Source organism: Pipra filicauda, unplaced genomic scaffold (assembly GCF_003945595.2).
Source record: "Pipra filicauda isolate LSUMZ 115617 unplaced genomic scaffold, ASM394559v2 scaffold4_size7858003_pilon, whole genome shotgun sequence".
Taxonomy (NCBI): domain Eukaryota; kingdom Metazoa; phylum Chordata; class Aves; order Passeriformes; family Pipridae; genus Pipra; species Pipra filicauda.
Genome location: NW_024104643.1, coordinates 2012236 through 2040033, shown reverse-complemented (window position 1 = coordinate 2040033; position 27798 = coordinate 2012236). Strand labels below are relative to the sequence as shown.

At 37.7% G+C, this 27798-nt stretch overlaps 1 protein-coding gene across 9 annotated transcripts in view; it reads left to right on the top strand.

The window, feature by feature from the left end:
* Positions 1 to 27798, top strand: part of NAV3 (neuron navigator 3) — a 534722-nt gene that overhangs the window by 409742 nt on the left and 97182 nt on the right. For all 9 annotated transcript variants that reach the window (XM_027747750.2, XM_027747746.2, XM_039386754.1 and 6 more), the window contains 4 exons: positions 2962 to 3077; positions 16306 to 16414; positions 17888 to 18271; positions 21650 to 21769. In XM_027747750.2, coding sequence (XP_027603551.1) covers positions 2962 to 3077; positions 16306 to 16414; positions 17888 to 18271; positions 21650 to 21769 — 729 coding nt within the window. The remainder of the gene's footprint in view (positions 1 to 2961; positions 3078 to 16305; positions 16415 to 17887; positions 18272 to 21649; positions 21770 to 27798) is intronic.

Sequence of the window (27798 nt, the reverse complement as noted above, 5' to 3'; positions counted from 1 at the left end):
TGTGATCTTTGCTATTCAGTATTTTTACTTTAAGGTTTAGGTTCTAGTGCCATCTTAAGTCCCAGAAACTGGATTTTGTGCTGCAATTAATCCCACTAATCAGATTCTAAAATTTGAACTGGAAATCTTTGCAAGTATCTCTTCTTGCAGTGTTTTTCAGATCATCTTCCTGGTTATAACTGCATCAGGGTTTTGCAAGTAGAAAAAGAACCAACAAAACAGTGAAGAATGGAAATGTGCTTTATTAGTATTTAGTGTGTCTCTAAAACTTTTGACGTATCCTGGGCAAAGTTGGGAACTAGTGAAAAATTTTATTAAGTTCTATTTTAATTAGATACGTTCACGCATCATGGTGAAGTTTACTTAGTTGCTGTAAGTCACTCATTACTTGTTTGTACTCTAGGAGGGAGATCCAGTCCTTCTAACATAAGTATCTATGTTGCCATACAGTCAATAATGAGCTATATATTCATCTGTATTGGCATTATAGGCAATAGTCACTGCCAGTGGGCAATCTAGACCATTTCTTCACTGAAGCAGTGGCTAAGCATTGGAAGAGTCTCCCCAGGGAAGTGGTGGAGTCACCATCCCTGCAACTGTTCAAAAAATGACTGGACGTGGCACTTTGTAATATGGTTTAGTGGGCATGGTGGTATTTAGGTCAAAGGTAAGACTTGATGATCTTAGAGGTTTTTTCCAACCCTAATGATTCTATGATTGTGATACTATGATTAAAGTTCTGTTTTACCCAGCCTCATTCACTGGATGAAGAATTAGTGCAAATGTTGGGTATTGGTAACCAGTGGGGGTCCAGACCACTTAATCCTTTTCTGATGATAGATGTCCAAATAAACAGGAACAGATCCTTCCTGTTCTCTCTTGGAAGATAGCTTAACCCTTCTAGTTTGATGCAGTGACTGATGTTTGAATAGTTGTACAGTCAGGAATGCTATGCCATAGAGCCAGAAGGAGAACAGGCAAAAAGGATCCCTTTTTGTTTCTAACCAGAGAGAGATTGATGCAAATTCCATATACATTTTTGTGGAGAACATTAGGAATACTTGAAGTGCACTCTTCTAGCTGGATGCTCTTTCTACAAGGCCAAAACCAACCTACTTTTTTCCAGTGTTCCTCTTAACAAACTCCAACCTCATTCTGGCTCCAGCCCCAGAAGCTATGTGATTTGGGTTTATCAAAAGAGTGCAGACCAATTACCTTTACCGTTATTGAAGTGCCCCTTTTTGAGATGTGTTTTTGAGCTGATGGCTTGCCCTGGACTGATCCTGCACTAAGTCTCAGCACCAAACCCAGACATGAGTGCTCATGAGCACTCATAGCTTCTCGAAATGGCTTTCAGTGAAGGTAGACATGACCCTCTTTCATTTTGATGATTTAAAGACCTATGGGAAAGCAGGAAGGACTGCGGAATTTCAGTGTGTTCACTGCAGGGCAATAGAGTGAGCTTTTTGTTGCTTAAGACACTGTCCTCTCAAGCATCAAATGTTGAATTATATTCAAGGTTGGCAGGACATAGTTAACCTTGCAACATGTGCTCAGCTTGTGTTTCCAGTAGCGTGTGACAGACAACAGCCAAAAATATTCTTTTATAGGGCAATTTTCTGTTTCCAGCATCCAAGAGAACAGAAATTGATAAAAAAGACAGTGTATCCAATCAGGCATATTTACATTTCTATTTCTGAGTTGAATGTTTCTAATCAATGGATTCTACCATGTCAGTACATGCTGCTGTATGTGCAGATATCTGTTCCTTCAGTTACTGTTGTGAATTACTGAATAAATACATTCCGTAAGTAATTTTGATATCCAGTAAGTGACTTTAAAAAAAATATAAATTACCTGGAAAGTTATTTCATAAAATAAGTTATCATAAAATTATTTTGAGAGATAAGTCACAGTTTTTTGAGTTTTATTTATAAAACACACACTCATCACATAGTTATATGTTTCTGTTTTCAGTTTAATTGATCATTGGAAACATTTTATGGTGAATTTTAGGAATTGAGCTAAAAAAGTCACATTTTAAAATTAGGATATAAATATTTCACTAGTGTTTTAATAAATCAAAAGACTGTGCTATTCATGTCAGGAAAGCTGAAGAACTTAAGATCTAAGTGAAGATCTTTTCCCATTTTATTTCAAAAAGTGGCTAGTATATCTTTAGATGTGTTCTTTTACTCTATAAATATGTGATTGGTACACGTTTCTATTTAATGACATCATAGATCAACAGTTCCATTATAAACTAGATGCTACAGCTGTTCCTTAAGAAGAGACAATGTATGTGATGCATTTGGTATTATAATCCATGTGCTCATGTATTTCTTACTATTTACCTTTTTGTAACAGAAAATAACTGTATTCAACAAAGGGTACCTATTATAATTTATCATTGATAGTCACAGAAATGTACCCTCAAAGAAAATACGAGCTATTTGTTAGCAAGTTAATGGAAAAACTTGTATTATCCCATTTCTGCAGTTATATAAGGGGCATTATCAAAATAAGCTGCACATAGATTTAAATATCTGGGCCATATTTCCATTCCAGACTTGCATAAGCTTTTTCCCACATGGCCTTTCATGCTTAATATTTCATCAATTACAAGTTTTCATTTCCCTTATATATGTGCAGGGATGTGACTTAACAAATTTAAATGGATTCTGCCTAGGTCTGATTGACACTTCTTCCAGAAAAAAAGTGGAGAAACAAAATGGCTCCAAATTTCCCAGCATTAACTGTGAGTCATTCCTGAAGAGAGAGAGAGTTCCCAGTTGCCTGTAAATTTATGTAGCTCCAGTTAAACTAGCACAGTAAGAATGTGACAAAAATGGTACTTTCACCCTTTAGTGATATGATTCTAGATGGAGCTGCAAGTAACATTTCTTTCCATTAATACCTGAATGATAGATAATAATAATCAATCTTCTTGCTTGATTTCAGAACTCTCTCAGAAAATGACAGTACCTCTTTACCACCTGCTGACTCCTGCACCAGTCCTACTAAAATGGATTTGTTGTTTAGTAAGACTGCCAAACAGTGCCTAGAGGAGATATCTGGTGAGTAACAATAAATCAGGAGAAGATTGTGAACTTCTTTATTTACATCTATGTCTTACCAGGATGAGTTGAAATAATACTTTTGACCTCTCATCATGAGTGGTATTAAATATGCAGAAAATTTGGGTCATGCATGATTAGTGCTTGAAATCCACAGTTCTCTTATTTGAATTGGCTCCTTCTGTTGAAAACATCCTTTTCATCATTTTGCAGAAACTGGAATTTCACCAGCTAGGGTTTCAAGTAATTATTATTTTATTTAATCAGACTGAATGTTCCAAGCGGAGCGGTGGAGTTGACTTCAGAATCTTTAACCCTTGCATTTAGTATAATCAAATTAAATCATAGCATCAGAACTGAGACATAAATTGCATAAGATCCATTTTGCTTTTATAAATGAATCTATATTCAGAAAACAAACAAGTCCTCACTCTTGTACCTGACTTGTAAGCTGCTGCTAGAGCTAAGCTGCTAAAGGTTGTGTTCTGGAATTTCTTGTAAACATGGATTAAAGTCCTTACTAGGTTACAAATTTGAGGAGATTTTTTTTCTAATCATATCGGAATAGTTCCTTTGAAGTCAACAGAGCCATGCTGATTTAGATCAGCACCAGATCTGACCATGACTGCCTATGGATGCAAAAAGCAAAGTGTGTCACAGCTCATTTTCTCATCAGGACTCAACTGTAGTGCATGCAAGTAGTTCCAAAGGAACTCTTTGTCAGAGCTGGTTGGGGGTGGGCTCAGAGTTTATTTCTTGTTGGTTTTGTTTTTCATTAGCATCCTTGTTCTTCTTATAATTTTTACAAAAATAAAAGGTGAAATTCTGTCCCAGTGATTTTATCTGTAGTTTTGCCCTTTCACTCTGTATTTTTAAAATTTAAATGGATTTATAATGATTCATGTGGTTCTTCTTATACAGGATATAACTCACTTAAAGCATTAATTTAACAAATCAATCTGAAATTATCTCTGCACCAGAAGGGAAATCAGCTGCCCAAGCATTATGAGGACTTTTACTTAAGGGCATCTTTATTCTGGTCTGATCAAGGGTTATACCAGTAGTAGCAAAGAGATAGACTAAGTTTATTTCCTTGGTCTGGTCATTTATTTTCAGAGTATTAAGAGATGAATCCAGTTTCTTTGATTTTGATATTACCTTTTTCCTGAAATCTTCAATTGTTGCTATGGATGAGCATCATCTTTATATTATCTTGAGCTTCTTTTGCAACTTGGTAGCCAACACACTAGCAAAATATATTTGTAAGCAGTAAGGATCAGTAAGAATCATGCAAAAGACTGAGCATCTGTGCAAACTAGTAAACAACTTGGAGGACTGTGTTCATAAAGTGCTGTCCCACCTGTATCATGCTTCTGCTTCATTAATCATTATTATTTTTTAAGTGCCAAATATTTACAACTAAGGCTGACATGCTTAGGACTAGGATATCTTAGCCTATATCATTGTATAAACTGTTTCTCTACTTTCAGAATGTTTACACACCCCTGTTTTTTATTGTCTCTTGGCTGAAGAATACTGGTCCCATAACCAGCTGAGCTGATCATATCAGGGCTCCTAATCCGCTTTGGAGCAAAATAAGACAATTGATTTTAAAATAATGCTTTAAGCATGTCTGGTTCAAGATTTCTTTGTAATACAGGCAAAAGTTCAGTGAAGAAAAAATAATTCTATAAATATTTATGAGTGATTGGTCTGGCACCATTCTTCTTGAGTGATTCAGGATACCAAACCCAAGCTAGATTCCTTGCTCTAGTGGTGAAAAATCATGATTCCATTTTCTGTGCCCACCAAGGCAGTTCTCAACAGTGGTGATGGGAAAGAAGAGAGTAAAGCAAGAATCTGTAGAGGTAGTTTCTAGCTCTCCCCTGCTGTCTCTCCCCTACTTCCTCTAAGGGAGTAGATTGCCTTTCTAGCCTTCGCTGTCTTCCAGCTCAGAGCTGGTAAAAGGCAAAGTCAGAGCTCAAGCCTCTTGTTTTCTGCCCATTTCTCTGCAATTGATTACTTAATTTTACTTGCACAGGCATGAGAAGAGAATGGTCCTGGAAGGCAAGGGAGGTGGGGAGGACAATGTAGCCCTGGACACAGAAGTGTGGCCCTGATAAACTGGACAACCTCTTTATTTTTAGCTTGTCCACATTAATCTGCTGCCCTAGGTAAATACATAACTTATGCCTAAAGACAGTTCTGCATCTTGGTAGAGCTACCGTAAATCTGAGTTTCTTCACTGTTTCTCTCTGCTGAAAATTTGTTCCAGATGTGATCTGAAGTGCTTCAGACTTTTTTTCCTACCTTTTTTCCCCTTCTGAACATTCCACAGCTCAGCCAGAGCATTCCCAGGTGTTTCCACAGTGTACGTGCAGGTCAGCAGTAGAGCATGTGCACAGCAGTTTTAATGTTTCCTGCACGCCCTTCTCTGTGCATGGTACCAATGATACACATGTGCTGAATGAGTCCCTTTTGTAGGCATGAGTCACCTGTGGAGTAGTTCTGATGTGTTCTGTGTATGGTAGGCTTGTTGCACATATGGCACACAGATGTGTAGACCTCTGTCCAGGAAATCAGACAGAAATTTAGGAGTCCTAAATAAAGGACAATTCTGCATTCATGTATGAACACTATTTCTTGCATGTACTTTTTGTACCGGTTGCCTCAACAAGACTACTCAGTATCTATGTTTCTGCAAAACTGGAGTATACCTTCATAGACAGGATTATAAAAGGAGAATGTGTTACTCATGGTATGGCTAGGAACAAGTTGTTCAGACTCTCTTACCCAGAATTTCTACTTGTAGTAGCTGTGATATTTATCAGTTTCTGCAGCAAGTTTATCAGAGAAGGATATCAGTAAGTTAATTATTTAATAATCCATTGAAATCTTTACATGTCAGTAAACTACAAAGTGTTATTTTGTGAAAGCAATGATGGTGTTTGGCTTTAACAAGTGTTGGCATGTTCAAAGAGCTTAATGTGAAGTGTTTAATTAAATAATTATTCATATATTTATAAATATTGACTTATTATTAAAAATCTGAGAGATGAAACAGAAATTAAAGGTACTTTTAGGAATTACAGGCCAATATAAATGGCAGGATTAGCATATTTTTCAATTTTCAGTATTTTTTGTTCATTGTGCTTAATTTTTTGCTCTCCAAAACAAATAGTTAATTAATAGATGCAGAAATAGTTTACAATTTTTTTCAAGTAAGCTTAGCTGAAGAGATTCATAATCTCATGCATTTGCAGATCTATTACATAAGTCATTCGTAGGGTTCCAAGCTATCCACTGAGACTTCAAAGAAAGTCTTATCTGACAGCAAAATTTGCCCAAAGATTATTAGTTCTTAAAATAATTTTTACAATTCCTTTTATGAAAGAGACAGTAAAGATAAAGTAGCATGTAACACTGACTGTGATGGCTTGGGGAAGTTCCCTATGCTGTTCTTGAGCTAAACATATTCCTGTATTGTGGGTGGAGAACACACTGAATTGCAAGGTAGTTGGGGAATAATGCTGTTTTCTCTCCTCTGGTCTCCTATACTTTCTTCTTAGTTTAGAAAGATGTATTTTCTTGCTGCTATATTTCATCATTTTAAAATGGAGGTTGAGCTTTAGAAAATGATTTTTCAATAAATAACCCTGAGAATTTTTGACACTGCAAATTTATGTTTTGTCAAATGACACCCTGCAGAGAGATGTGGTAAAGCACAAGGATAAATTCAGTGTTCTTTCTACTGAGCACTTGGGCCAAGATACATAAGTATCTGCTGTATCTGAGGATGCCCACAATGGCATGTCTACCGATTGAGGCAATGTGATGAATGGGAGAAAAGTTCATATAACCTTGTAATTAAGGACTGTACACGTGAAGACTGAATGAAGGTTGTGTGATTAGTCTCAGTACCTCCATCTAACAGCATTTGACTCGTGTTTTTAATATATTTAGAAAAATAAATGGGGCGGGTGAATGCTGGAGCTGCCAGCTGCCCTCACGTGGCTGTCACACAGTTCAGGTGTCCTTCTCATTCCAGTATGATGGTCTGTGTGCTGCTGGAGCTGGGATGTGATGAATTCCCCAGTTGGGAGAAGGAATAGGTCAACCAAGACACTGAGACCCACTGAGCTTCCCAGCAGCTGTACTGCTTCCAGAGACCATTCCAGCCTGGAGTGGTGTGGCACCTATTACCAACACTATACATGAGGTTTCGTGTGGCTCATTGGGTGAAGTTTTTTCATCCCCTACTATAAATTTTTCTGATCCCAGCTGGAAAGAGAACTGAATATACATGTCTAGTTCTAGCAATCTTGTATCTGGTCTATTCATGCTCAGAGCTGAGCAGTCGTGCCGTGCAGTGCATCCCCAGCAGAGCAGTGCTTGGTACGAGGGACACTCTGTGTTTGCAGGTCTTACTGAGGTCAGGTGCAGCACTGCAGCAGTGACTGCTACATATGACCATGTACACATCGTGAGCTTGGTGTGCAGTCAGAGCAGATCTGTGCCTGCCTACAGCTGACCATGGAGACAAGCCGCTGCCTGCAGCTGTTTGGGCATGAAAGGGTGGGTGAGGAAGTTGCCATTCATGGATTTGGAGTATCAGAGATTCAGAATTGGTCTTTATGGTAGGAAAAGTCCACGTTCTCTTTACTTCAAGAAAATCACCAAGAGAATTTTGGAACGACAGGGCCAAATCGTTGTTCTTCCTGTTAATTCAAAACAATTGAGAATACTATACCAATTTGAGTATAAATTTAGGATTTAAAAACAATGAGTGGGAAAAGAGTGAGATTGCCTTTCATTTTTCAAATTCTCTATTGTAAATACATCCCTGTGAGGTCTTTCTAACAACCACAGCTTCCTCAGGCATGCTCCTCAGGCCATTACAACTGCATAGCACCATCAGTGCATACTGGTGCAGGAGCATGTGGGCAGTGCTGAAGCTCTGGGACATCAGCATCCACACCAGCCTGCTGGGCTCTGCTGCGGGCAGGCACCATCACATTCATAAAAACCTTTTAAGGGCTCGTATGTCACTGCAACTGGCAGACCCTGGGAGTAAACACAGCAATCTTTCCTTTTGTTTTCATGCTGAAGAAGTGACAGGTGCTTAATATTTGGGACAGTTTTGTACTCAGGCAGACAGACCATTCCTCTTGTCTCCTCTGACTTTGTGGGCTAGGCAGAGATGGGAGTGGTACCTCCTCTTGTTGTGGAACATGTCTTTCTAGGAATTCGTCTGTGCTTTAATATGGAAAATCGATTCTCGAGGCTACTGATTTTTTTTTTCTATGTTAGTTCTGTGTTTATAAGAGTTATATAGGAAAAAATGTACCTTTCCTTTAAAATTTCCAAGAATTTTCCTCTATGTATCTTCAAAAACTGTAAACTGAACCAGTGAAAAGCAAGAAATACACTGAGGCTTCTGTTAACATCTGTTTATTCACACAGGAGATCTGCAAACAGTCTGTATTTCTTAGGATGTTTTTTTAAAGGTTATTTGCCTGCCAGCGTTTCTCAGGTAGAAACTTGAGAAGCATAAGTTCATCCTGACAAAAGCAGTTTGTATTTATGTGTATACATACAGCATACATATTTGAATATTTGTAGATTTCTACATAATTCTTTGTGAAATTAATTTCCCCTAGATAAAAAGTTTATATCTAAAAAAAAAAAAAAAAAAAAGAATTAAATTCAGCTATTTCTTTGTTCATCTGTTATTTCTGGGACTAATATCTTTTTCTCTGTAGAAAATGTATACATTTAAAAGTAAGTCTTTTTTCTCTCTGGATAATGTATTTAAAAATAATATTTGAAACTGCTTAATTTAGTTCAGATACAATACTGAGTTTCTTTATAAAAGATTCCATTATAAATTATAAAACTATTCCATTAATAGGTTTTCTTCAGAAGATTGTGAAAAAAATATTTTATTACAGCTTTTTAATTCCATGCTAGCCTCTGAATCTCACAGAGGTGCAAACAAGGTACATTTTTAAGGAGAAAGAAATTAAATACTTCCTTTTATAAATCATCTCATCTCACCAGACAGGTACTGTCTGGTGACAGTACATTTTTTATCTTCTTTAAGATCTTAAATTATATATTTTTTATTCAGAGCAGAAATTGCAAGACTGAAGGTCCATTTGCAAGTCTGAGTTTAGCTTCCTGCATAGGGAGTAGCAGTGATATGGAAGAAATAATTTGTCATCCTTACCTTTCGGGGAGAAAAATAGGATTTGACCATGAACTAGGTCTGTTACTGTAGCATCCCATTCAGGTGAAGCTGGGTCTTGAAACCTGTGGCATTGTAAACTGGGCAGAGGCTTCTGTGTCTCCGGTTTAATTCACCAGGATGTTTGCTGCCATGGCAGCCAGCAGCATTCATTGCAGTAGCAGAGAAGAGTCATATATCTGGGAATGCAGGTTGAATACTAAAATGTAAGAAGGCTTGTGCAGAGCTTTGCTTCACTGGTTAATTTTGGCTCTTTATTGAGCTCTGATGTGGAGGCTGTACTTGCAGTTCTGTGTCAGCCCATCTAAAGTGAAGAGCTGTGCACTAGGATCAGTCATGAGCTGGTGAGGGGGGGGGGAAAGCCCAAGACAGTACTTGTGCCTACTTGGATTTCAGAAGGCAGCAGCTGTAGAAAGAGATGCAGGCCCACCACTCCGATGAGACTGGTGATTGGATGAAGAGAGGAAAACACAGTTGGCTTTTGGGATTACTTCTGTGCTGGAGCAGAGTGTTTGATCAACTCTTCTGCTTGAGAGAAATCTAAGTGAAAATGACTGTAAGTACTGCAGATTAATGTGACGGGAAGAAGTGGCTTAGCAGAGACAGCAGCGTAATTTTAAAGAAAATGACTGTGCCTGTCTAGTCAGTTACGGTATGTACAGTGCATGTTTGAGCTGTGCTTTTCATTGTGAGTGCAAGTATGTGCTACCTGGGATGTGCAGCATGCAGTGATGCAGGTACCAACCGCAGGACCTTGCAGGGGAGTTGAACTGCTGTCCATCTCAGAAATATGAAATCTAACTGAGGTGAAGCCCCCGACAGAAAGATGCAGCGATCTGCTGAATTGTCAGTGTTTAAAGGCACGGAGGTTAGAAGAGGGTGTGTTCGTCTTCAGAAGCAGAAGTCTCTAACCAATCTCACGCTCATCAGTGAAGGGGAGAAGAAGCGATACTCATACAGGGAGAACTGGTTTGGAAATGCCTCCAAGTTCAACCAGAGTTACCAACAGCGAGAGGCAGAAGCCAGGTGCAGAGGCTCCCTTTCCAAGTCACTCTCACAGTCGGTGCACTCTCTCTGCCACTCCAGCCTCACTGCACCACAAGAGTATCAGGGGATACCATCTACTGAAAGCAGGACATCCAGGAGGTCAGGAGACTGGCATACAGGTGACAATGAGCAGACCAGGAAATCAGATGATGAAAATGCATCCTGCACATCCCGTTTCCCCAGCAGGACCTGGGCAGAGGAGGAGGAGGAAGGGTGCTTGCGTGAAGGGACTGCACATCTGGATGAAGATGTCATAATAACAATGCTGGGTGACCTAGAACAGGTCCTTTATACTGATATTTTAGGTAAGTTAACTTTGGCTTGACATCAGGAAGGGCTGGAGGAGACCCAAGTGTTAGCACATATCTGCATGGAGCAGATTTTTGATCTTGACAGTGATTTCCCAAGACAGAACTGGGTTTATTTGCAGTAGTATGCAAAAATAGGGTCTAGCCATTTCTTCTTTGTTTGCTTACCCTGACCTCTTAAGACTGTATAAAATGAAGACAAATGTCTAAATTGCTTTTGATGGGTGCAGGGGCAGCAGCAGCCTGTGATAACTGGGCATATTTGCTTAGCTTTTTGAAAAATAAGGTGGAATATTTTAAGTACTATTAGTTTACTCTTAAATAATTTTATTTTAATAACATTTGTTCTCATTAATTTGAAATTGATATCTTGAATCCAAGGTTTGGATAGGACAAAAAATGTCCCGGCCTTCCTACAAACTGTCCCTCCAGTATTTCTTCCCCCTTCCCTAACCCCTCTGCCAATAATTTCACCCCTGTATATGGAATTGTGAGTGCCAGGGTTTCAGTTTTATTTAAATAACCAGTTTTGTTATATCTGTGCATGCCAGTGAGTATTTGCAGTCCATAGACATAAGTGCTTCAAAAGGCTTCTGTGTTACTGTTTCATCTCTAGCCCTTTATAAGAGTGCTCAAAGTGTTCATTTCCAAAGCTTTGTTCTTCAGCCAGTCAAATGGTTTGAAGTGGCTGCTTGCTTTTTAAAGGTTATATAGCATGTGTCTAGCCCAGAGCTCCTTGCTGGTGGACGTTAGCTCTGATTGTGTTTAAACATTCAGGATAAAATTTTTGGTGTGTAAGTAGTGAAAAAAACTGTCATCTCAAAATGAGAAAGAACCAAGAATTCTCTTTGTATTCATACTTTTTATTATTAGTCTGTACCAGTAGGTTAAAAGGGGCTTCTTCTGGAGATCAGAGGCTTGCTAGCAAAAGAGACTGAGCTCTCCCCTGCCCCCACTCCACTTCAGCTGTGTGTCACTGACAAATTTCTGTTTTCTTGTGAGCCTCAGTTTTCCCACTTGCAGATTAAAACTGGTACTTTCCTTTGTGAATGGAGTTATTATCTAATAGTGGGTAATTGCCTGGAGAGATGTTTATTATTTGTAAATTCTTTTATGAAAGACAATTGATGGAGTTGTTATTCTATTTGCTTTGGGCTGTAATTACATGTACAGAAGTACAGAAATTATTATGAACAGTATTATTAAAGGTGAAATTATGTTTGAGCTTCAGAAGTGTGAATGTAAAAGTTCAACTTATTTAGGTTAAATATAATGATTTTTATAAAATATTTATTTTGATTTCCTGTGAATGTATTTCACTCAATGGAAGAAATAAATGCATTCTCCAGAAATTTATTGAGGGAACCTGTAATGGTTCACTGCTTATAGGCAAAAGTTTGGAGAAAATCTTTTGGAATGTTTAACCTAAATGATGAAGCTACAAATGATTTGAGGAGATTATATATCATAGGGTCAGTAAAATACTTGCATTGGCCTTCCTTATGGGAGGAACAGAATTTTGACAGAAATTTTCAGGGTACTCTGGTTATAGTCTTATCCCAGTCTCCCCATGTATGAATTAGAATGGCTTTTCTTTAGCATACAAACCAGAACCACTCATGATTATAAGATAGGGAGCATTTCTGATATGTTAGGTCATGAAAATATGGGTAAACTCTGTGATAGCACTGGGCCATATTATAAGCAACAAGGTATCTGGAGGAGTCTAAAATCCCTTTAACCCCAATCCTGATGCAATAAACACCACAATGTCTCCTCTAGCAGGCATAGTGTAGCTAGTTTTCAGAAAAAATACACATATTCATCATCCGTGTGGTTCTCTGTACAGAAGGAGGCTTGATGTGGATAGGGAGTCAGAGTGCTGTCCTAACGTGCAAGTAGATCTTGTACTCAGTGCAGAAAATTTCTCCATTGCCAGGTTCAACTGTTTATAATTTCTGACTTTTTCATCCATAGTACAGCAGGATTCCATTAATATGGCCTTTAGAGAACGATGGAAAGAAAGAAAAGAACAATTATTTTTAAGCATTCTAATAATTAGTTTTGAGGATTTTTTATGTAGTGCTATATAGTATTTTAATATAATAAAACTTCAGTTGTAGCTTTTTTTAGTAAAAACTGGTGTAAAAGTTTTGAAATTACCCTTTGTGTCACTGAGATCTAACGAGATTAGATCTCAAACTTTTCACCTTTACAGGTTAGAATAACACCAATTTTGTGACATAATTTGTCTGAAAGTGAAATATTCTTCATTGTGAAAATATATTTTGGCAGCTTGCCATATATGTACCTTATATTTAATGTATTGCAATTATACCTCAAGGCTTTGTTATGCTATTTACTGTGCAATACATATTAAAAAGACAGTTGCTGTCAGTTTTTGCTGCAAGATTTGCAGTGTTAACATACAGCAAAGAACAACTGACAAGGATAAACAAGGAAAGAAAAGGGCAAAGTCACTGTAAAATAATAATTGTATTCAATTCTTGAAATAAATATATAAAGTATTGCTCTGCCTTTAATTTTGCCTGCTTAGACCCTGGAATTTGTCTTTCTGTGTAAACAGAAATTTTTCTTATACCAACAAGCTATGCTTTCACGGCAGGGCAGGTAACAGATCCTGGATGTCCCTTATATAAATATTTTGACAGGAATATAATTGCACCTGGAAGTCAATTTGAGTGCATTTGGCAGAGGGGGGAAAGCAAAGGGCAAAGGGACAGTGAGGAACTGAGTGCACTGTAGACAACTGTCCAGGGGCAAGCATGAACCGTCTGCCTGGGAACTGTCTAGGCTGTAAAAGCAATTTCAATCTAATAGGACGTAATTGCCTTGAGCTTAGCCTGGGCATGAAACTTTTTGCCTCGCAGGAATCTCCACGGTGGTGTAGAAACTTCTGCAAAGTACCTGGGACCCATGGGTACACTGATCATCAGGAGGCTTTATTGAACAATCTCGCTTGAGAAACAGGAGCAGTTGTAATTTCAGTCTGAGTGCAGACTTTTGCCTCCTGCAAGGTACTACATGTAAAAATGTAAATAAAATACAATACAGGTATTGTATTTTAGGGAGCAAAATATTGTGAATAAACATGGGCTTGGAGTGTGACTTCGGAAGATGGAGACTTTTGCAGTGCTGGGCCTGTATCCCCACTTGTTTCCATCCTGCCCAGGTGTTGATCCCACTCAGTTCAGTGGTGCCAACCCAGAGGTTTATGGACTTTAGGATCATTAAACCACTGTAGAATTTATTTGGAGTGATAAAATAGGCAAACATCATTTCCTGAAAGACTGCTCGACTGCATCAGAGAGGACAGAAGACACAGCCAGGGCAGAGTAGATGGGAAAACCTCAAACTGGCATTGCTGTGAAAGCTAGTTTGACACTGAGCCACAACTGCAGGGCATGTTGGCTAGTGCTGTGCATCATTTTCCTATTGAGTAGAAATAAAGGTTATAGGGAATGTACATAAAATAATTTATTTCCATTTAATGTCAGGAATTAAGTTTTTTCTTAACTACCTGCAGAATGTTTGGTTGGTAAGACCTGGACTGCAGGAGAGGATAGAGTAGCTATTCAGTTTGTCAGTAAGCTCAAAGGCTTCATCCTTTAGTCAAAACTCAATATTAGGTAGCTTAATTGACCCATTGTTCAAATAAAGTTTGCTTCTGCAGATTCTTCCTTATATTTGAAATAAATGTCACTGAATATGTTAAGCCCAATGTTTTTTATAAACTATACTTGTAGTTCAGCTGCAAGTCTGTATTTTTCCCATGCCTTTTGAACTGATGTTGTGTTGAGATCTTTTTACCTTACCAGAATGTTTTTCTGTAGGACTTTGTTTTTCTTGCTTTACTTTCCCAAAATGCTTTATTAAATTTAAAATTTTCATTGCTTCTGGCCCCAGGTTGAATATTTCCCAGTTTTCTGTCCTACTTAACTTTTCTTACACACTCTACATTAAGATCTCCTCCTTTCTTTTTCCCATTTTATCTACTACGTAAGGGATATAATATTTTTTTTAACTCCTTCCCAAACATTTCCTATTTGTTTTATCACTTAGATGGCACTCAATGCTTTTCCTCAGAGACACCACCATTGTTGAAATTATATCTTGTTTAAACGCACATACAAACCTGGGGGAAGGGAAGATGGCAACAGAATGAGAAATGCAGCAACTTGACGATGCATATCTGCTTATGCATTTTACATTTTACAAATTTGAAATATCATTGATCTATATGGTATTTTGCCTCTGCTTGCATTTCTGATCTTGATTTTTGTGTGATACTGAGTTTAAATTCACCAGATTATCTCTTATTAGATATATTCAAAGATGAAACAGTTTCTGGATGTCATGAGGATTCCAAAATTAGGTTAAAATCTTATTGTGCATGAGAATCTGAAATCTAAAGTTAAAGAAAGTTTTAGTGGTTGCACACTATCATTCTTGTTGATAACATTTCCATAATGAGGAGTAAAATAAACTTAACAAGTTAAGATATGACATGAAATTTATCATTGATAGAGTCAAAAAGAAATTATTTGCACTTTAAGTTCAGCATTGTGCACAGAACTGTAATAATGATGCTTCCTGTCAACCTTCTTTTGAGCAACAGATGCAGGGGACAGCCTGAAGCAGAATACTAGGCTTGAACAAATCAGTGATATCTGTCACAGAATTTCTTTCAAAATTCTCTTATTGTTCAAAAGTAAAATGAACTAAACTTTCTTGATCTATGAATTTACTAGAAAACATGCATTTTTGTTTCTTCATGTACAACTTTCGGAGATTCCTTTGAAGTTTATTATGTTTTTCTTTTGTGACATATCATATATAACTTTTTTTGCCTTTTTTTTTTTTTTAAATTGTATGAAGTAAACATTGTTCAAGGTGTTCCAGGTGAAGGTCTGCGAGCTTCATTATTCCAGATACCAGACTAGCTTTTCACAATGGATCCTGAAGGCTGTTAAAACCCATAATTGTATAAATCATGCATGTGTTTAGAGTGTTCAGATTTGTATCACAAGGAGTATGTTTTATTTTATCCTGAATGAAGAATAATGTCCCCCTTCAGGAAACTATTACAGTTCAGGAAAGATGCTTTATTAAGTGCCTGACTTAAAGAGACTTTGAAATGGCCTGGATGTTATGTGCATACTGAAGAGTTGTTTAAGAGTCATCTCAGTTCTTTCTGGACACAGATTTGCTGAGACTTTTTTTCCTAGCACATCATGTAAAATGTCAAGGAGTAAAAAAGGACTTTGTAATGTATCACGTAGTCTGGGGTTGCATCATGCCTTGATTACACAGGATAAAAATCGCAACACTGTAAATCTGAGTTTCACTAATAGATTTGGACCCTAACAGGGATGCTTCACCAGGACTCTTTTCAGTGGGTTTTTTACATACTATATGTGATTTATAGGCATATATGTGTTTTATTACTGAAAGAATGAAGCTTTATTTTTTTAAATATTAAAGGGACAGACTTATTTACAATCATATGTGTGTATTCTCAGCTGTGTATACATGTGTGTACTTTATTCAACCTTATAAACTCATGTGCACTAAAGTGTATGCTGGTTTTACTGTTCTACTCCAGGGGAAGACCCTGAAACAAGAAGAATGAGAACTGTAAAGAATATAGCAGACTTGAGACAGAATTTGGAAGAAACCATGTCCAGTCTTAGAGGGACCCAGATAAGCCACAGGTACACTGGTTTTGTGTAGACCACTAAAAATATGGACTATGGGAGAGTATTACCAAGTGCTGAATGCATGAGAGACTTGCAAGGGAAAATTAACTATGGCACTAACCATACTGTTTATGAGACTGTCTTAGCAACTTACGTTTTGATGTAAAATTTTGATTTACTTTACTGTCAAAATTTCTCATACAATCATTCACAAATATGGTTATTGTTTTATAATCATTTATTTAGAAGCCTATAAAATTTATTTTAGGTTATTTTATAAATAGAGGTTATAGAATCATAGAATCATAAAATCATATAGGTTGGAAAAGACATCTGAGGTCATCAAGTCCAACCATTAGCCCAGCACTGCCAAGTCCACCACTAAACGATGTCCTCAAAGTGCCACATCTACAAGTCTCTTCAATACCTCCAGTGACTCAACCACTTCCCTGGGCAGCCTGTTCCAGTGCTTAACAACCCTTTCTATGAAGAAATTTTTCCTAGTATCCAATCTAAACCTCCTCTGGCTTAGCTTGAGGCCATTTCCTCTTGTCCAATCACTTGTTGCCTGAGAGAAGAGGCCAACCCCCACCTAGGTGCAACCTCCTTTCCCGTAGTTGTAGAGAGTGATAAGGTCTCCCATGAACCTCCTTTTCTCCAGGCTAAACAACCCCAGCTCCCTCAGCTGCTCCTTGTATGACTTACTCTCTAGGAACCTTCATTCAATGTCTTTCTTGTAGTGAGGGGGACAAAACTGAACACAGGGTTCAAGGTGCAGCCTCACCAGCCTCACCAGTGCAGCCAAATACAGGGGGATGATTATTTGCCTGCACCTGCTGGCTACACCATTTCTGATAAAGACCAAGATGCCAATGGCCACCTTGGCCATCTGGGCACTGCTGACTCACATTCAGATGCTATTGACCAGCAGCCACAGGTCCGTTTCTGATCACAGAATCACAGAATATGGTGAGATGGAAGGCATGCACAAAGATCTTTGAGTCCAACTCATAGCCCTGCAGAGGACCATTCCCAAGACTCACACCATGTGCTAGGCAGCTTTCCAGCCACTCTGCCCCAAGTCTGTAGTGCTGCATGGGGTTGTTGTGACCCAAGTGCAGGAAACGGCACTTTACCCTATTGAACATCATATCATTGGCCTCAGCCCTTCAATCCAGCCTGTCCAGATCCCTCCACAGAGTCTTCCTACCCTTCAGCAGATCAACTATCCTGCCCAACTTTCCGTCATCTACAAGGTGACTAAGGGGGTACTCTATCCCCTCATCCAAGTTATTGATAAAGATATTAAGCAGGACTGGCCCCAATACTGAGGAGCATACACAAGCACATGTGGGCACATAGTGGAAATATATGCACACACAGAGAGAAATTTTAAAAACAAATATACATTCCTCCAGTCTTCCCTTCTCCTGGTTTCTCAGGAAGAGAGGAAGCACAGTTCACTGACTTCTCCATTCTGTTTGGCAGCACATTGGAGACAACTTTTGACAGCACTGTGACAACTGAAGTGAATGGGAGAAGCATACCAAGCTTGTCAAGCCGATCAGCCCCGGTGACTTGGAGGCTGGGGCAGGCCAGTCCTCGGCTGCAGGCAGGAGATGCCCCATCCTTGGGTGCTGGTTATCCTCGCAGCAGTGCAAGTCGCTTCATACACACAGACCCTTCTCGATTCATGTACACCACCCCGCTTCGCCGAGCAGCTGTTTCTCGCCTTGGAAACATCTCACAGATCGACATGAGTGAGAAAGGAGGTGGTGATCTGGACATATCCTCTGAAGCTGATGTTGGTGGCTACATGAGTGATGGAGACATTCTTGGGAAAAGCCTGAGGACTGATGACATCAATAGTGGGTAAGCAGCACTTTTCCCCCATTTACTCATGCATGATTGGTAGGTTTAATAGAATTTTTCTAAAAAATCCTAGCACACAGGTGGAATTTGCATTATGGTTGCAATATTATAATATACATACATACAAAAAAAAACAAACAAAAAACTCTAATCTGCCAGTGATACTCTGCTGCCTCCAGATTCTGTTCTTCCTCTTTAACACCAAGATGATTTTGCTCTGAACTTTGATAAGAGCACAGATACATCTTGTTACTTACTGAAATGTCTTGGTTATCTGGTAAACCATCATTTTGCACCATTTTCTCTGGGATGGGTCTTCTTGTGGTGTTTTTGTTTTGTTTGAGATGGTAGTTATGGTATTGGATGCAATTGAGGAAAAGCAGTTGCTGACAGAACAGTCTTTCTCTGTATTAACTTTAAATATTTTCTAGTGTAGTCTGTGTGATAGGCCTTTATTGCAGTTTTTCAACTGTGCCTATCATCTGAGCAGTAGGAATATCTTTCTGTAAAAGACTAGATTAGTTACTCTCTTAAAATATCCAGGAGGAAGAATCACAATTTTTTTTTTTTTTTGCTTAATCAATTGAATGGCTTTGGGGTACTGCATTCCCTATGTTTCAGATTACTGTTTAACAACTCATATCAATCTTGGAACACAAGTCACTTCACTCCTGTGTGTGTTAGAACTCCTAAAGCATCATTAAAAAAGAAAAGATATTACAGTTTTACTCATGCCTCAATTTCTACTCAATGCTGTTGTTGGCATCTCAAGGCTGTTTGGTGACTGAGGTAACAGTGTTGAACAGAAATCCCATAGAGTACATGACCATGTCATACCACACTATTTCACTCTCTATAAATTTAGAATTCTTGCTGTCAATCTAATCTCTTAGTTTCAAGTATAGCTATGATTAGAGAATAATGGCTGATGAAATTGCAAATAATACATTCCTAAAGGCAAATCTAAGTGTGATCAAAGCTCTCTCTAGAGTAGTATCTCACCTCAAGCACCATCCAAAGATAGATTTCTAGGAAAAGCATAACTATAAAGAAAGCCTATTACTATATCTCCCTAGTCCACTGTCTTAGTGATCCATCTATGGAGCACTGCTGACAAGGTTGTCCACAGCATAGCATTAATGACTGTCAAGTAGGATACCATATTCATGTGTGGTAGAAAAGAGAGAAGACATATGGAGAAAGTGATACTTTAGTTTCTAAAGGGCCTTTTATCTTAAAGGAAATATTAATGTTGCTTTTGATAGATGCATGGTTTTATTTGAAATAAAAAAAAAGGGAATCCTTTGCAGTGCCTGAAAAGTTGTATTTATTAGCTTATCACATTAAAGGGTGAATAAAGTCATCTTGTGTGACTTTTCTCTGCATCTATAATAAGGATGACTCAATAGATAGTAAGTTGCCATGTGCTCAGTTAACATTTTTAGGTGTGGTAAATGTTAAAAACAGTTTAATAAGCTCTGAAATTTCAGGATTCACTGAGGCATGTAAAGTCTTATCTCCCTTATGCCTCTTCCATTATCAGTTTAATTACTTTAAACACTTGGGGACAGGAATGCAGCAGTAATTAGAAAATAGTGTGAGGAAGGCCTGTTGCACTTGTTAAGTCTCTCCATTCAGCCCTTACTTATACAGGAAAAAAAATTCCATATAGTCTGGATTGCATTCAAACCACAGCTAAATTTAATATGTAATTCTAGAGCTTTGAAATCGACTGGATAATTCAAGCCTAGCTAAATAATCTGTCAAAAAAGTCTAAATTTTGAATTTAATAAAAGGATGAATCTAGTATGTAAGTGTGAGTGTTACTCTATCTTTGAAAACAAATGTGAAGTTACCTTCTGCAGACTCCAGAGACCAAGGTTTCAGAAGTCCCTCGCTGAACTGCAAGCGAAATCTTACCCGTGTGTAAAGTGCCTCAGAGTTTTGTTAAAAATAATCAAAGGAACCCTTTCTGTTTTAATGCACTTGAGGTTGCCTTCATCCAGATTTCCACGCAGAACATGATGTCTTCTCAAACTGGAACTGTCACACAGGTGACACACTACCACAGGTGTGCTTTCAAGACCTTCCTCCATTCACCCACCCCTAACAGTAGGGGTGGAGGCAGTGCTCCTGGGGTTCCTGTACTGGCCCTCAGGTCTCTTGGACAGTCTATTTTAATTAAATCTTCTTCCAGAAGGAACCACAGGGAGAGGGACAACAGAACTGCTGGAGCAGCAGCAGTGTGTGTGCCTTGGCTTATGCCTGGGAGTCTGTGTATTTTGACACACGCTTTGACTGAAAGATGGCTTTGAGTGGCACCATTTCATGACTCAAGGAGAACTTGTGTTAAAGATTATTTGAATAATGAGTGACCTCCACTTTAGCCATCAACCCTGCATTGGGACTACACCTATTTCAGTAAACCCCTATTTTATTTTGAGGTAGGTTAACTGAAGTATACCAACTTTTTTTCTGTATATGTGTGCTTCTCTGCTAAGTGCCGTACATGTGCACGGTCCTCCACACATAAATTTGTGCTATCTCTGTTGTTATATTAGGGTTATCAAAAAATGCAAAAGGGAAACATAAAGAACAAGAGCCTAAGAGGAAAGACAGTTTAACAAAAGGTCCTTTGGGAAAACAAGAAACAGGTCTTGAGAGTAGGACAGGCCTGTGGTGCTGCTCAGTTATAAGTGCCAAAATCTCTCATAGAGACAACGAAACTGTAGGTAGGAGTTCCAGAAATTATTGCTGGTGCTTTGAATTCGCAAACTTCTAATGTTTCTTGAGTGAGTAAATATCACTATACTCCTTGTTTGATTCATTAGACATTCATTATAATGTGAAGTTGTGGGAATCAAGCAAAAGAAACACAGGTAGAACAATATTCTTAAATATAATTGTAAGGTCTTCAGTGGATATCTCTTTCATATCTGAATAATTGCATCCCAGCAGGGACTACTGATTTAGGTCCCTAATTTCTGTTCCAGTTGGATGAATGCTACTGCATGTTTTCCTTTTTTTTTTTATTTTTTTTTTAGCTGGAATGATGTTTCTTGCACCTGGTGCTCTATTCTTTGGCAAAACTGAAGTACTTAAAATGTGCTTAAAGTTTTTGAAAATACTAGAGGGCTTCAGTCTAAATATATTTCAGTAAAATAAGTTGGCCTGTAAGCCATCGCAGAAAAAGGCAAATGATCCTAGAAAATAGGCAGATATCCAATCTCCTTGTGCTGGGCACAAAAAGTGGGAATACCATCTAATAGGACAACCCATACCTTAAACATTTGAATTTCACAGTCCATTAACTTTAGAGTGAAACATAGTTGCCAGATGGCTGCATTTCCCACTGACTGACCACACATTTTTTTTCAGGTACATGACGGATGGAGGACTCAGCTTATATACGAGAAGTCTGAACCGAATACCAGACCTAGCTGCCTCTAGAGACATCATTCAGAGAGGGGTTCATGATGTGACTCTGGATGCAGACAGGTAACAGTGCTTTGCTAAGTAAAAAGCTATCTGAGCTTTGTAAATATTTTGTTTCCTTCATACCTGCTAAAATATCACCATTTTGTTCATAAGGAATAGGAAGAGAAAGGAAGCTTCTGAGGCTGCTAGTTTTCTGTGCACACAATACAGCAAATACCACAATGAGTGGAGAAAAAAGCAAATTCCTCACGTGGGAAGGGGTGAAGAATTTTTTGATGAAGATGTAAGAGAAAACATTAAGAAGCGCCAACCTGATCTGTAATCTTGAATTTCTGAAATGGGACATGATTTTTACAGATTGCCTTATCAATTGATGGTCACAAAGCAGCAGAAAGCTTGTGTGTGTCTTGTGACGTGGGTCAAAACATGCATTTGGAGTTGGCTGGAACCAGAAGTATGGTCTCATCCGCCTGTTTTGCCCTTTGCGGGTATCAGAAGGTGGCAATACCAACAAACACTGGGAAGCAAGAATTGGGGTTCTGTTCCATTGTCTATGAAGTGTGGAAAAAGAAACAATTCCATCCCACCCTTATGCATATATATATATATATATATATAGGTATATAGGTGCGAGCATAAAAACACTTTCCCACCAGTATGCCTGCAGATTAGGCAAGTGTTTTCTGTTTCTTTTCCTTGAACTTCAGTAGATTCATATTGGTGGCTTTAATCCATGTCTGAGAAATAAAAAATCATAATACAACTTTTGCAGAACTTAGAGCTGTCAGCTCTGAGGTTTTGGTCAGACCATTTTAGAGGTAAGGAGCAGCTGTGAAATTTGGCAGTCTTCAGTTTTAGAGGTTGAGTCCTATCTTTTTAAAATCAATTTTCTCTTAGTGAAAAAAAAAAAAAATAGTCATGGAGGGAGAAAAGGTTCATGGAGTGGCTCTGGTTTTGTAAACCCAGCAAATTAGTTGAAGAAGTTCTAGGATAATTACTTAGGTATGATATAATTTTTACTTTTCACATTTTCTGATGAAAATATGACTGTGACACAAGTTAGGAATACTCTGCGTTAGTCAAAGAGTGCATGCAATACATCAGGATAAAGGACATAATTTTCATCTAGAGAACCAGTTACTTAAAAAAGAAAGTTGCTTTAGCTGACATCACAGCATTTGTTGACCTTGCAGAAAAAACCTATTTTAAATAGAAATTCGAATGAACATGGCTAAGTTCTTTGGGATGCGAGCATTGACGTGATGCAAAGACTAGAGAAAGTGTACAGTAGGCATTTAAGAAAATAATTTGGATAGAGCTTAGGCAGTAACAGAAGGAGAAAATGAGAAATAAGATGTGGGCAGGAGGGACTTTTGTGGTACTCTGTATGTGAGAACAAGAACCTTAAGCTCAAAGTGGGAGAGAGGGTGGAAAATTTAGAGGCTGGCAGTCATGTAATTAAAGACGGGGAATGTCACTAGTGCCAACGTTTTTTTTATGTCTCTCGCTATTTTTTTTCACCTGAGAGGGAAGTTATTAGAGCTCTTCCCACCATGCAATATTCATACCCAGGTTTCAAACCATGCATATTTTCCCTGAAAAAAAGAGGTCCGAATTAAGGGATATTTTTGTTATTCTTAGTATTCCTCAAGTTCTAGATGCCACTCAAACACTTAATGCTTATTGTGTTAATATACGTGTTAATTTGTCCTGTATAGTGTGCAGATACATACATATTTTGCAGAAAATCTATCATCAGTTTTCAATTAATAAGATTGTCCAACATTTCCCAGTACCTAAATATGTTTTGGTTTGTTTATACAACTTTGTCAGACTGGCTAAAAACTACTCAGTTATTTCTGAGTCTATTGTTTGTCAGGTTGCAGAATAGTTGTTTGACATGATATTATTCTGGGTCTTGAGTGAAAAGCTGACCAAATTCATGCAAGATGAAAGGCTTTAAAAAATTAAATTCATATGTATTTGGGAAAGATTTGTTTGATCTCAACAAATAAAATCTCAATATAGTCCATCTTCATTAGGCATTTGCAAACTGTTCTTGACATTAGCAAGCTGCATGAGCATGCCTGCCTCAAAGTAATTTTTAAACTTAAAGTCTACAAGTGTGAATTAAGGACCTACTTCTTCACAGTAATGACTCCTTTCCCTTATACAAAGAAAGAAACCTGGATTCCTGTGCTTTTCTAGACCCTCTAAATGAGGTTTCATGGAACATATTATGCTAATTAAAAAGTTTATCATAATACACAGGCATGAGGTATTTAAATTATGGCTATTCAGACAACTCTGGCATTCCCTGACCTTTCAATGCTTTATTTTTATAAACTTAATCATTCTTTGTTTATATAGATTTTTTAATATATAAGTGTATGTTATTCTTTGAAAAAGCAAAAGTTTCTTAGAAGTGGAAAATGTAAATATTTTAGGAATTCTGATGATAATAAAACACACGCTTACCAAAATGGGTCGCAAAAAAACTGTAGTAGGTCAAATTTTTGCCACATTTATGATGTGAAATCAGGTAGAAAAAGCAATAGAAATTGCTGAGACTTTTACTTTGTTTGGCAGGGTAGGTTTTGGTCCTTCACAACACTGTGGGTACTTGAGATTTCATCTATTCTCACATAGCATTTTGCAACTTTTTTTTCTACTCTGAACAAAAAATAATAGGGTTTGTGTTGTGGCTTCAAGGAATGCCTTGCCACTGATATGATGAACTTCTGTGAAAGAGGATTATTCTCCTCTATATCATCCTTGTAGATATGTGAAGGACATATGCATTTTTCTGTGGTATCTTTAGCATAAACCTTTTTTGTAATTGACATGATTTGCCCTGGCCTTTCTGTTGCAAAAGACTCTGCTGGCATCTCTTTTCAGGCAGAAAATAAATTATATGTTGCAAATATCTGATTTACTTTAGCAAGCAGGAGAGAAGTTTCAGTATTTTGTCTATTACTAGAGCCAGCAACATTTGCTGACAACAATCCCATGTTCTTCATGAGAACTCAACTTGGGTTTTCTCTGACAACCTAAATTGCAACTTCTGCTTATATTTTAAAACTTTTTATCTATATGAGCTGGCAGTACAATATTCTTCAGATAGGTGGAATGATATCTCTAAGAGTAATGCCATTTCTGCTAAATATATGCTTTCAGACTGATTCTCATTTCATGGATAACGTAAAAAGACAAGCAGGTCACCAGTTTGACCACACTCTAAATTGGTTTCAGATAGCACCTGCATCTCCACATCTTGCCAAAAAGCAAAAGATTGAAGGATCTCCATGTGGAAACAGCCTGAGAGACCTCATCCAAATGATAATATTAAATTGCTCTTTAAACAACTTCATAAAAAGTTAAATTCATGAAGGCAACATGAGCCAAGGCGTAAGTGTTGCTTGCATACTGCTCTGTAAAGCAGACTGTAGAAAGGAGTACAGCAAGTTTGCTTGTCTGGGGAAAGAATTGTAGTGGTCCCTTCAGTGTAGGCTGAAGGGGTGTTAGCAGTAGCAGATCTCAACAGTTGTTTCATTCTTCTTTTGATCTTTTTTCTAATTTTGACTCTTTTATTTTGGTTTATAAGTGCCTATTCATTGCAATTTACCTTGCTTCAGTTACCATAAGAAATTAATTAGTGAGGAAGATGGATTCTCTGCAATGGGTATAACAGAGGATGTGGCTGAGAGAGTTCTCAGTGGTATGATTTTACTTTTCATTTGTTGTCCTACCTTCTTCCTCTATACTCTAGCATTTGCCTCCTAGGACTCTTAGGGGGAGTATTTGAGGAACTTGGAGTTCAAAACCCTTTTCAAAGTAAAATGAGCCAAAAGAGATTAGACGTAAGCACACAAAATGAATTATGTTCTTGGGAAGAATAAGGTTTATTGCAAAGTAAGTTGCAATGTTTCCAAACTACCCTATGATTTCCATAAAAACTGTTAGAATAGTTTAAAATAAGCCCTGTTAGAAGGGAACTCCACTGAGTTCAACCATTGTCCTTCCGCTCTCTTTACCTGCCAAATTTAGTGCACTGTATCATAAGTTTTCTTCACTTTAATCAGTCAATAGTCAACATAGATTGTACAATCACTTTCCCCCCTCACATCCCTTGAATGTAGTATTCTTTCTTCTTCACCTTTTCCTCAGATAAAATCCAAAGTTTTAAAGGTAGTTTATGCTGCTTAGTGTGCTTTTATTATGACCCGCTTCAGCTACTTTGCTGCTGCATTGAATCTGAGCCCCCATAATAGAGTTCTTGTGCACAAGGAGTCTTTCAAATGCTTCCACCATCTGTCACATGTGCAGAAGATTTGGAAGTTATCTCAGACTAGCTCAGGCTGGCCTGTTTGTTCTCAGCCAAACCATAATCACCATACTGCATTATTAATAAAATAATTCCAGATATTGCCTGTGGCTTTTTAACTAACTTCCGGCATGAATGCCTATATGTCTTCTTATGTTAATCTGAGTAGATGAGCCTTGAGTTGGAATGCTGTACTTTTAGGAAAGTAACTTTTTCAGAGTTCACACAGGCATTGAACTGGGAGCCCTGTTTCATAAGGTTGGTCGTATCAGAAAAGGCTGAGACATCATAAACAATAACCTCATAATCCTAATAGAATACAAGGCTTGTTCTTATACTTTACAGTTTCAGCAGCACATTGCTATTGCTGATGTAATTTGGAATTTAACCCATTGCGATGTTGCTCAGTGGATGGGCATACTTTATGTTTTGCCTTTCTATCCATATGCTTCTGTGTAATGTGTATTTCACTACTGTACTGATACTGTGCTTTCTACCATGTATCTCTGAAGTTTGATATTGATGTGACCATTGTTCTGCAACATTGCAGCTATTACCTGTTCAGTTTGCTGCTTCTGGTAGCAGAACAAAATTTACTATGGATAAAGGAAATATATATGCCACAGTATTGAAGTATTCACTGTGGGCACGCATTCAGCCCCTCTACCCTTTCCTTTGTCTGCCAACAATTTGGGTCTGTCCAAAACTGGGTACCGGCGTCTAGGGCAATAAATACTCATTTAAATAAATATTCATCCCATAGATATGAAATAATAAACAATAAAACAAAAAGTAGATAAACCTACTTCTTGCTGTCTAAGACTTTCTTGGGCAAAAATGAGTTTTGCTGCAAATCTACTTTGGTGTGTAGGGAGGCTTCCTATACCTTTGCACCTGTCTTCACCACTAAGTATGCCTGTGACTGCTATTCTGTGCACAACCTAAAAACACCATTGTAGACCTTAAAGTCAGCATAGTTCATACAGCTGTATGATCTGCTATCATTTTCTTGGCTGTGATATTACAGTATTAATAAGTTCTTAGGATACTGAAGTAATTGTAAATATCTATACCTCAGTGTTTTTGCAGTTATTATTCAAATGTCTGTAGAAACTGTAATTATAGAATCTCTCTTGTGAAGCAATTTAAATTTTAAAGTGTTTTTACAATTGTTGTTCTCTACTTTCAATCTACTGTAATTTCTTTTCACAGCTGTTGCTGTTAACATTTCCCACCATTTAATTTTTTATTATTCTCAAATGATCCTGCATTTTCATAGTCTCTAGTGTAAATCTTTCCTTATCTTTGCATCTGCTAGGCTATCAAGAAAGTTACTAGTTAGAAGTATTTATTCCAATGTGTATCTCAGTTTTTATTGCTTCTGCAAAGTATGGATGCTAAATTTAGGTACCTAAAGCATAAATATGTGTGTATCCATGCACAAAGGGCAAAATAATTGTGTCAAAAGGAGCATTCCTGTGTTTTTTGGCTCATTATGTTATTAAGTATTTGGGATCCTTTGATGCTGAATTCCTTATTTTCAAAAGCATAATGAGAAATAGAATTTTCAGTAATATGATTTTGTACAGCACTATTAATTTAGAAATAATGTTATTTGAATTAGTATGATTTTTTTCTGGTAATGCTTTCAAAAGTGGGATTTGGAAAAATATAGAATAAGCAAAGCAACTGGACTTTGATCCCTTCCTTAGTTGCTTTAAATATCTACCGTAGTTGTCTGTAGAACCAGAAACCAAAGCATGGA